The sequence below is a fragment of the Nannospalax galili genome, unplaced genomic scaffold (genome assembly GCF_000622305.1).
Source record: "Nannospalax galili isolate Female #2095 unplaced genomic scaffold, S.galili_v1.0 scaffold11575, whole genome shotgun sequence".
NCBI lineage: Eukaryota > Metazoa > Chordata > Mammalia > Rodentia > Spalacidae > Nannospalax > Nannospalax galili.
This window is the reverse complement of record NW_008335226.1, coordinates 1-11,916: the sequence shown is the minus strand read 5'-3', so window position 1 is coordinate 11,916 and position 11,916 is coordinate 1. Positions and strand designations below refer to the sequence as shown.

At 39.9% G+C, this 11,916-nt stretch overlaps 1 protein-coding gene across 1 annotated transcript in view; it reads right to left on the bottom strand.

The window, feature by feature from the left end:
- The window catches only part of LOC103731455 (ATP-binding cassette sub-family G member 3-like), a 38,877-nt gene extending 27,157 nt beyond the window's left edge, over positions 1 to 11,720 (bottom strand). Inside the window, exons 1-6 of the mRNA XM_008829803.2 lie at positions 11,665 to 11,720; positions 10,901 to 11,015; positions 10,175 to 10,327; positions 8,247 to 8,383; positions 2,421 to 2,572; positions 1,003 to 1,107 (exon numbers count right to left, since the gene is read on the bottom strand). Coding sequence (XP_008828025.2) covers positions 1,003 to 1,107; positions 2,421 to 2,572; positions 8,247 to 8,383; positions 10,175 to 10,327; positions 10,901 to 11,015; positions 11,665 to 11,717 — 715 coding nt within the window. The 5' untranslated portion in view covers positions 11,718 to 11,720. The remainder of the gene's footprint in view (positions 1 to 1,002; positions 1,108 to 2,420; positions 2,573 to 8,246; positions 8,384 to 10,174; positions 10,328 to 10,900; positions 11,016 to 11,664) is intronic.
- Positions 11,721 to 11,916: the final 196 nt, after the last annotated feature.

The following is an 11,916-nucleotide window of genomic DNA, read 5'->3' as shown; positions in this document are numbered from 1 at the left end:
TTATTTTGAGACAGAGTCTCATGTAATCCAGACTGGCCTGAAATTTGTTTTGTAGTCAAGGATAACCTTTAACTTCTGGCCTTCCTACTTCCACGTTCCACGTGCTGGGATTACAGGTATGCATCATCACACTCAGTTATGATGCTAGGGATCAAACCAAGAGCTTCCTACATGCTAGGTAAGCCCTCTACCAACTGGGCTACATCCTCAGCTCACAAAATTTTGAGCCAGGTGTGGTGGCACACACCTTTAATCCCAGCACTTGGGAGGCAGAGGCAGGCAGATCTCTGTGAGTTCAAGGCCAGCCTGGTCTACAAAGTGAGTTCCAGGCCAGCTGGGGCTACTAGGAGATGCTGTCTCAAAAAAAGACCAAAGGAAAAAAAAATTTACTTCTGTGTCATTCCTTTACATGTTAGAAAAACAGTTAACTGACATGATTACTGTTATCATCTTATGGATATAGCAAATCCAATGATTTTTTTCCTCTCTGCACCCTAGTTCTCAACATAGAATTCTTTCCCATATGGAACTATAATTCTTAATATAAAAATCCAGTCCTTGTTCTCTACTATGTGCAAATGTATAAAGTGCCGTTTCTTATTTTTAAAATATTATAAATATTTTATAAATGCTATAAACATAGCTAGGTATGGTACCACAGTCCTGTGATACCAGTACTTGAGAGGCAGAGGTAGAAGGATCACAAATTCCAGGCCAGCCTGGTTACATAAACAAACCCGGTCTGAAACAATGGAAAGAATGATGCTGCAACCAATGAGTACTTCTAATTTTGATGGCAATTCACCTTACAACTCACAGCATCACACAAACGCTCTTTTAAAAATTAAATAAAAACACCGGAGCACTAATAGACAACAAAATCTATCTATTAAGTAACTTTAGGGCACTGAATTTTATGAAAAAGCTATATTCTAATGAGCCACATTACTGTGACTCAAATCAATTAATAAAAAAATCTGTGCATCAAAGAGATTCATATACTTTCATGGCCTTCTTCCTCCATTTCTAATATCACAGCAGAGGAATTTCCAATAATAATATCCAGGAAGAAGTCAGCAGGGTTGTTGTGGGGCTCATGGTGATAACCTACAAAAGAAAGAAATCCAAGAGCACAGTTCTAAATGTCTTAGGAAACACAGAGGACTCTTTCAGGAAGGGAGGCTAGGGAAGACAGAATCCAATGATTTCCTAATCTTGCTCTCTTTTGTCCTCCCTGAGTTATCCTTTCCTCTTATATATATTCTCACAAAATATCACAATTTTCCAAGCCAATTATATATGTGTGCTCATGTGTACTACACAAGAACATCTTACATTAATTCTTATGTATCATAAATCATGAAACCCAAAGTAGCTATCAGTATGTTCTGATGCTTGTCAGTACTTCCTAAACCTAAATCCAGGTCTAAGTGTGGGGAGTGATTAACTGCCCAGGTGCACTGTGCTTTCCGGGTTCACCTAGGAAACTGGAAGAGCAGTATGTGGGATAACATTCACTGCTTCTCTACCTACTAAGTCCAGAGGTCCAAAATATCATGCCATGTTGTCATAATTCCAAATACAAACAAATCCCATGATGGCAGCACAGCACACATGAACTCTGACCTCAACTCTCTTATCCCAATCATTTGAACTTGCCCTAAATTTTGACTGGACTCCCCAGATCCACAAATTGCTTACACATTTTAAAATGACAAAAATTAATTAAAAAACAAGTTAAAAGTTAGACAGTGGGTACTTTATTGGTATTTGGGGTCATGTAGAATCCTCTATAATTATATCCAGATTTCTCTAAGGTGAGGCTCACTTTATAAACCATTAAAAAAAAAACTCATCATCATCTAATCTAAATATAGAAAGAACCAGTCTAAAAATATGAGCCCAAAAATGTCAGGCTTAAGACTAGCACACATTCATAGCCTAAATCTGAAGTATGAGGTCACTACAAAGTTAAGTAGCACCTCCATAAACTTTCAGAGCAAGATCACATACTAGAGGAAAGTGAAAAACCACCATCTGTTACTTGGGCAAGAATGCAATGATACTGGATCTTTCCAAAACTGTTGAAACAATGAAATAACTGGGCCTGAGTCTAGCATGTGATTAAGAAGTCATCATAACTGGGAAACAGAAGACACATGGCCCAGCAAAAACACTCAAACAGGCATGTATACTTAAACAGGACAGGAAAAAGAAAAAGAAAACAAAACAAAACAAGCAAAACAAAAGTAAGCAACAAGCAAATACCTGTAAAGAAGACAGCAAGAGTTTGGCTATGTCTTATTGTATTTTAGCAAAAAAAAAATTGTGAGGGCAGGATAGAACAGTATTCCAGTGAGCCCGGTTTTCTTCCCGGATCCTGTGGATGAAGGAGCTGCCGCATGGAAACGTGACCATACCTGCTAATTCGAAGTACTCCAAAGCGTCCTGTGCAGGCCCATGAAACAGGACTTTTCCTTTGGCCACTAAGGTGAGGCTATCAAAACGTCTGAAGATGGAATACTGAGGCTGATTAATGGAGAAGATGATTGTTCTTCCCTGCCTAGACATCCTAAGTAGAAAGAGGGAAAATAATGGGTCACGGAACATCCGAACCTGAAACATCTTGGCAAAATGATTTATTGCTGACATTATTCACTATTCCCAGTTCAACCTGAGTTTTCTTTCTAAACACCTGACTTCACTTGTATTATACTTGTTAGGCAAACTAACTCAATGCTCTAAGACCAGCATTTCTTAAAGTATTGCACAGAATCCACTAGAATGTTTATTGTATATGCAGATTTCTGGTCAGTGTTCTCAGAGTTAGAATTGTCAGGAAGAAGTACAGGGAGTCAGATCATTAACAGGCAGTCTAGGTGATCTGAAAGCACACTCACATTTGAGAAAAATTATGAACTAAACACTAAAATGATAACGGCATGCCCAGTCCTCTTTGATCACTTAGGTCCTCTGGATCCTCATGAATTTGCTTCATTGTTCTGATAATATGATTAACATTAAAACCACTTGCTATCTTTGCTAAATGCCTCAGAGATAATTTCATTTCAACTTTAACAATATTTCCATAAGGCAGTTTTAATAGTATAATTTCCATCTTTCTATAGATAAATATTATAAGGTCAACTGACCTGTCAAGGAGGTCATAGTAAGGGGCAAGATTGGGATTTGATCTTTGGTCTAATTCCACAGCAGGAAAGAAAAAAAACCCAATACCAAAATAAATAAATAAATAAATAAACAAACACCCCCCCCAAAAAAAAAAAACTACCATTTCAGAGGACTTATACCATATAGTAGGAGCAAAGGCCAAAAACAGTGTTTAAAACTGTTATTACAAACATTTCTTGAGGCCGGGCATGGTGACACATGCCTTTCATCCCAGCACTGGAAGGCAGAAGCAAGTGGATCTCTTTCAGATTGAGGTCAGCCTGATCTACAGAGTTAGTTCCAGGCCAGCTGGCGCTACAGGGAGACCCTTTCTCAAACAAACAAACACAAACACCATTTTGGGGACTGGAGTAATGCCTCAGGAGTTAAAAGCACTGGTCGCTCTTCCAGAGGACCCGAGTTCCATTCCCAGCACCCACACAGTGGCTAACAAGTGTTTGTAACTCCAGTTTCAGGGGACCTGAAGCTCTCTTCTGGCATTTGTGGGCACTGCACGACACAGGTGCACTTACTTATACGCAGGAAGCTACGGCAGAGTTGCACAACTGCTCGGACACAGAGAATATGTCTGAGAGATGCCAAGTACTAGCTGACCCATTCACAGTTGAACCTCCACACCTACGGCTCATGGAAGATAGTGGGGACAAGGGGTAGAGAGACAACTAATGCATCCCTCAAGTCTCACCATCAAATTTCCTTATACCACAGAGTGTGAGGTACACAGAAGGTCACAGCTGGCCAAGTTTTAAAGAATAAGAGACTGCAGAGTATGTATCCTTGGACAGGACTCCTATGTTGAACTTCACCCACCCACGACTCAGAGACCATTGCAGAAGAGGGGAGAGAAAGATTGTAAGAGCTAGAGCTCATTCATAAACAGGGAAGCAGAGGCTTTCGGGCCACTGGAAGCTTGCACATGTGAACTTGTGGCAATGGTGGTATCTAGCACAGGACCCATGCCAACTCAATTAAACAGGGGCCCAGAGTGGAGGAGAGAAATTGGTGGTGGGACATCCTTAAACTAAGAACTACTGGAGACTGACAAATGCTAGGTGAGGGAGAGTATGCCTTACATACGAACTCTAGATGGGCTTACTAGACTCCGGTGGACGAATTTACACTGAAGGACATCTGGGTTCAAATGTTTGACTAGATGGGACTTAAGGTATATGGCAGAATACATGAGGTCTGGTGAAGGGATTGGGGACATGGATGGGGGAAGGGGTCTAAATTTGATTAAGAACTGTTGTATAAAATTACAAAGCTCAATAAAATTTAAAAAATTAATTTTTTAAGGCCAGGCAGGGAGGCACATGCCTTTAATCCCAGCACTGGGTGGCAGAAGCAGGTAGATCTCTGTGAGATTGAGGCCAGCCTGATATACAGAGCTAGTTTCAGGCCAGCTGGTGCTACAGGGAGACCTTGTCTCAAACAAACAAACAAATGAAAAACATTTTGGGGGCTGGAGTGATAGCTCAGTAATTAAAAGCACTGGTTGCTCTTCTGGAGGACCTGAGTTCCATTCCTAGCATCCACACAGTGGATAACAATTGTCTGTAATTCCAGTTTCAAGGGACCTGAAACTCCTTTCCAGCCTCTGTGGGCATTGTATGACAGGGGTACAATTATGTATCTGCAGGCAAAACACTCAGACACATGAATAAAAATAAATTTTAATAAAATTATAAAACCCTGGCATAGTGGCACATTCCCAAAATCCCAGCACTTAGGACATGGAGGCAGGAAGATCAGGAGTTCAAGTCTCACCTAGGTTCCATAAGATTCTGTTTCTAAAAGACAAACAAAGAAACAAAAAAAAAAAAAAAAACCTTAAAACAGCAAGCAAAAAGAAATACAAAGACAGTGAGTGAGAGATCTGGACATGGTGAAGCCTTTCAAAGACAGGGGTAGGAAGATGAAGAGACTGAGATCAGCCTGGGCCACACAATGAAATAAGAACGACAAAAATGTGAAATGACTTCAAGAAAAGCATTTTATGAGCCTATACTATAAGCTAGGGGTGTGTCCAAAGACAATTGGGCCAGAGGATGAGTAATTTCAATACAATGTGGAATAGATGTAGCCAGTGGTTCATTGTTAGCAAAACAGACTTGCAACCTCCTGTGAAGAGAATACAGACTATCAAAGGCTAAACAGACAGAGAACCAGCTGAAGAAAGTGAAATAAAAAATCTAGCCAAGAAACTATGGGAAGCTCACTACTATACAGCAAGGAGTGTGTGTGTGTGTGTGTGTGTGTGTGTGTGTGTATGTGTGTGTGTGTGTGTGTGTTGTGTGTGTGGGGTGTGTGTGGGGTGTGTGTGTGTGTTTGTGTTGGGGGGAGAAGGAGGGAAATGAAAAGAAAGAAATAATTGGTATATAATGAAAGTGATTAAAGAGATTACCTAAAAAGGAAATTAAGCCCATGAAAAACCCTTCCCTCAGAAGCTGGACCCTTGGCCAGCAGGTGGTGGAGAGCTGGTAAAGGACTCAAGGCAGAAAGTGGACATGATGAAAGCCCTGATGCTCAAAGCTAGGTCTTAGGACAAGTGATGTCAGCATCCCCTCTATAGTCTCCTATGAAGAGAATCTTGAGCCTTGCCTCACACCTCCAGAAACAGAATGGGCTTTTTTTCTCATGAAAAATGAAATTCCATTTCAACAATACGTATCCTTATCATGTGCAATTTCCAGAATCTAGATTTTAAACAAGTGATGCATATGTACAGCGGTGCTAGAAAGGAATGGATAGAGGTCTCTGCAAGGATATCTGTATGCTACAGTGTAAAACAGGAAAACTGCATCATAGTATCCTGCGTTCTCTAGTGAGCACAACTAGCAGTTAAGATAATATATATAGCATGGTTATGATCTGAGAGAGGACCTGAACTCAGGCTCATACTGTACCTTTTGAATGAACATGTGCAATGGACATCTCAAATTTAATATGCTTAAACCTTAGACATCTTTCCGTCTTCCCTAATTTCCCATCCTAGCATAGGTACTTGCCTATAATGGTATGAACATTAAAGGAAGGTGCTAATAGGGGAAACTATGAATGTGGTGTGTTTTGCAACTTCAAAAATAAGGAAGAGGACACTGACATTAAGATGTTTGCACATGTGTTGTAATGAAATGCTTCTTCTAAGTATGTGGTTATTAAATAAATAATTTAAAAAATAAGAAAGAGGAGTTTTCCAGGTATAGCACAGTGATTGTAAAACTGTGTACATTAAACAGTTAAATTACTTGAAGAACAGATTATCAGTATTAATAACCAAATATTATCCCTAACAGAATATTAGTAAGTCATAAAAATGAAAATGCTATTTCACATCAGAAAATCCAGAAGAGACCAGCACAATTAGAGGATCAAGATTCACCAGAGGTGAGCTGCTCCCGGGCTGCTGCACTGGGAAGAACACAGCAGCATCTCATGGCCTGAGTCTGTTCCCAGAGCCCTCTGATAAACCAAGGTTAGGGTCACCTCAGGAAATGTGCTAAGACTAGCAAGGACAAAGGAAATTGGAGAGATGGGGGAATGGTTCACATTAGAAAAAAAGATCAACTAAGCATTTCTGGAGAGGAAGCACTGCAAGAAGGTGAGACATCTGAGGAGACTGCGGGCCAGGTAGTGGCAACACTGTAGTGGTTGGCTTCCTCACTGGGAGCCTGCAGGGGTGGAGCACCCTCGCTTCTTGCAGGAGTAGTCAGCATGATGGGTTGTGATGTCAGAAACAAGCAACTATGGAATGGAGAGTAGATAGGAGAAGCAAGTGCGGTAAAATTTAAAAGTGGGAACCTACGCCAGGGGAGTGGGATACTCCTTGTGTTGTTCTTGGAGTTTTTCAGTCTGTTTGAAATTCTCTTTATTAATTTTAAAGATGTACAAAACTTACTTTTAAAATTTTTCCTAAAATTTTCCTGTCACAGTCTTCTTTCACGGTAAACGGGAATGCCACATTTTTACTTCATTTTCCCCTGTGTTCAGGACCCAAATCATAGGTGTGATTCTCTCGACCATTCTACTCAGGCCCAGCCCAAACTAATGCCAGCTGTTCTGTCTACAAAGTGTACCCAGAATCCACCATTTCTAGTCAAAAAACCACTGTGTCTCTGCCTCCCTGCTGGCATTCTTACAACACCCTGGTGCAAACTGCACAGCCTTCTCCACAAGTGTGCATTGCTCCTCTGTAACACTCTCTAAAAGCTTCGCACATCCCCTGCCATGGGAAATCTTAACTCTTTACAGTGGCCTTTGTGGTCCAGGTAATACATATCCAAATCAGCCCACCTCACGTCAATCCTAAATGTGAAGTGCTAAATTGTGTTCTTCCAAAGATTCATTTGTTGAAGACTTAACGTTGAAAAACTCAGAATGTGACTACATTTGGAATTAGCATCTTCAAAGGGGAAATTAATGTTAAACAAAATCACTAGTGGGTCCTAATGTGACTGATGTCCATTTAAGAGATCAGGGTCTAATCACACATAGAGGGAGAAGACACCATGTACAAATCAATGAGGCAGGTGTCAGCAGGCAGAAACCTGCTGATACCTTCATATCTGACTTCCAGCATCCAGAAGGCTAAGAAAATTAATCTCTTTTGTTAATCACCAAGTCTGTGGTGTTTTATTACATGAGTATACTAGCCAACCTCCATTCCCTTTCGGCCTCTGGGTCTTAGTCCAACTTGACTCCATGATATTCCACACATGAGGCATGTTCTGCATCAGCCTCTGGTTTTTCCTTCCAGCCTGAAGTCTCTTCTTCCAAAGCCAGGTCACACCCACTCAGGCACAGCTCAGTTGTCACAGGCTTGAGGTGCTCCCTCATATGTTATTTAAATCAGTGCTGCACCCTCACAATGACCACCCGTCCCTATGCTCATTTCATTGTTCTTGATAAATCTTCGTTCATAACTGACTGATTCCCTCTAATAAAGGAGGACAAATTCAGTTGTTTACTTCTGAATCCCCCATACCAAGAATAGCTGGTACATACATGTGACGAGTATTACATAAATGGAAACAAAATGTTCCTTTGCCACTTACCATTGCAAGAGCAAAATGACATCATATGCAGTGCTGAGACTTAAACCAGTTGTGGGTTCGTCCAGGAACAAGATGCGATGGTCAGTGATCAGCTCCATTGCTATAGCAGTCCTTTTTCTGTCTTCTTTTGAAATAGGCTAACACATCAATCATTGTCATTATCAACAAGGACAACCAAAGTCAGTATCATTTGGTGAACCTGCCTGAGCTTGCCACAAAAATTAATATTACTTTTAATATCATTATCCTGAACAGCAAAAATATGGACACCTAGGAGAAGGAGGTTCCTCTTTACCAGTTGAGTACAAAGAGACTCAGGTAAGACTTGATATGAAGTCCCTGTTTGCAAACAGTTTTGTTTGTTCCCTATCAAATCACATACTCAGTTTTATGGCAATAAATTATAACACTAAAGGACTGTGACATAGTGAAATCACTCTCTAAAATAGAGGGTGAAGAAAGAGAGGAAAAGAAAATTAATCTCTAGTTATTTATTAGTCAGCTAATGCCCTCACACACACATCAACACACACACACACACACACACACACACACACACACACTGTTTTTATCCTAAAGTCCAGAAGAGGACTTAGAAGGAGAGTAGACTTAGGACCTAGAAAGTTCACACTCTACCACACCTTATCAGTATGCTTTCAAGCTCTGTGAGATTTTACATATTGACATTATTTACCACCTGAAACTTCTCAAAATTCCCAGTTTATCCTTTTAGACAAATCCAGGTGGGATATTCTACAGGTCAAGCTGGAACAGTCTGTGCAACAGTCGATGTCATTGTGTGAGGTACAGGGACTAAGGAAGGTTTGGGGACAGAGAAGGTAAGATAGGATTCTGAAATTTAAAATCTCCATGATTGAATATACACCCTACATGGCTGAGGCTATGAGGGTATTGTTTATTTTGATAGTTAAGAGTGGAATTGGTAAGGTAAACAAATTATTTTTTATAATGCATGATTAAGTATTTGAGAGTAAAAATTGTGTAGTATTCTTTTAAAATGCCCTAGTAAAAAATAGTGTCAGTGAGTATGGGATAAAATATTAGCTCAAGAAACTATAGAACAGTATATACAGAATACTATAATGCTGACCACATAACAATCATACGTTAGAGTAACCATATTATTTTCCCTACATTTCTTATGTCAAAAATCTCACTAAGGACTAGGAGAAGGCTCAGATGGTAAAACTAGTTGCCACATAAGATTGATAACCTGGAACTCACAGAATAAGCTGGATGCACTGGCACACATCTGTAATTTCAGTGAGATGTAATTATGGCGATGGAGGAGGAAACAGGAGAATCAGATAAGCACACAGCACAGCAGCAGAAACAAGAGAAACCCTGCCTTAAAAACAAGACAGGGAGAGAATGAACTCCTGAGATGTTGACCTCTGGTCTCCACATGTGTGCTGTGGTACTTGAGTGCCCACCCTTACACACACACACACACACACACACACACACACACACACACATTTTTAAAAAGTCTCATTAATTTTTTTTAATATTAAAATTATTGCAAGCTATTATATGCCATCAATTTTAACAAGACAAATAAATGCCTTCATACATTTTCCCTGAAAATCTAAGCAAGAAATTTAAGGAAATGACTAATTAAAGATCGGGAAGTCACGGGATTTATATTTGAGTGTGGACTTTCCACTGCATCTGTAAATGGAGGGGCACCCACTCCTCTGTAAATAAACCCCAAACCTATTCTCTGTTTTAAAAAATGATAGGTTTTTATCCAAAGATAGATGAGAGAGAGCTTTGACCACACATGTTATAAAAAACTTCTGGCAGCTTTTGACTGAGGGTCATAATATCCAACAAGGGAGGTCTTTTTCTTTCCTGGCTATTATTTTTTCAGGGTATTGTCTTTACATTTTTTCTTCAAAAATTACCTTGGAATTTTCCACTTTATCCAGACCCAACAGTTTAAGGACTTCATTAATTCTCCTTCTTCTTTCATCACTTGTTACAGTCATTGGTAGTCGAAGAGCTGCTGAGAACTCTACATTTTCTCTCACCGTCACTGTGTCCACCACCATGTCAATCTTAAAGCAAATGGTATTTTCAATCAGACATTATCATTACTCAGACCATTACTCTCATATATGCAACCAGTTCCACAAACATAACACACCTAATATAATGTTCTACCTTATGGTGAGCTTTTAATTTTACACACTGCAGTAATTCTAAATACAGACAGAACAGACTCTGATAGAGCTGTTTTTATCCCTGATTTCCCTTCCAAGTGCAACACAGGTATTTTGGTGAGTGCTCCCAGATATTTCCAGACTGCTTTGTGTAATTATTTGCAGAAGACCTCATATAAGGGTCAGCAAAAACTGCAGGAGGTGCAGAGGACAACAGCTTCCCTGCTGGGCATGCTATAACAGCAGGATGAATAGAGCTGTGACACAAGGGTCTATTCCAAAGCTTCTCCATCTTCCTGTTTGATAGCACCACTCCCCTCGGTCTTTTGGGAAACTATGAAAAGTTGTTATAAAGTTGAGTCTATAAACACATCATTTAATCAAGTGGAAGCTTATTAATCTCTAGGCTGAGGCACATGTCCATACAGAAGCAGAGGAAATCCAAATTACAAACCCACTAATACTTACTTGTGGCACATAACCAGAATTACATCTGAAATTGGCAGGTTGAGGTGCTCCGTTTATCAAAATTGCTCCTGATAATCCACGTGGATCTTTCCTTGCCACTAAGACATCTAACAGCCTATAAAAGGGCATCTACATTTTATTTCTTCCCTTCAACACAAGCCATTATCTCTCAGATACTCAGATCCAAATTCTGTACATGACAGAAAATTAAGTAGATAACAAATCAATAATTTAACTAAAACGACACCACACACACACACACACACACACACACACACACACACACACACAAAGTGTGTGCGTGCCTTTCTTTTCATAATGTGCTATAAGAAAGACCCAAATTACAAAGAGAAGACATGATCCAAATATGCTCCTGCTTTCTGAGCTTAGTAGACTCAGGTTCGGTGCTACTTAATCTTGAGGATGAAGGCTGCGGATGCTTTCTTGTCCTCACTTAGACAACTTCTGCTTCTTCTCCCTAATTTCAATATTACCATCTTCTTTTCCCTTTCCATTAAATAATAATATGACCCAACACTCTATACCAATTACCTTATCACATCCTATCAGTAAAGCTGACCTAGTAAAACTCCCTGGTCCTTGGGAGAAAACTAAAATGTATCCCAACTGCATGTTATCCACAGTCCAGACTAGACACCCACACTCACCTGCTTAAGCAACATCTTAACAAGTGATATTTAAGTAATTTTTTAAACACACAAACTGGAAACTAAAATTTAACATATATTTTCTGTCATACTCACAAAGACCTGCTTCCATCTTGAGGGCCCATAATGGCATTGAGACCAGGTTTCATGATCCCACTGTAAACACAAAACATCCTGATTGATTTACTATGCTACTTGTAAAAAGATATTAACTCAGGGACCATAATGAATATGCTCATTGGACACTGATTAAATTTGAGCTACCTAGCTGGACATAAAGCCTGCTCAATGGGAGGTAACTCATGTGTGGCACTGTCAACATAGCCCAATACACATGGCTAGAGAAGC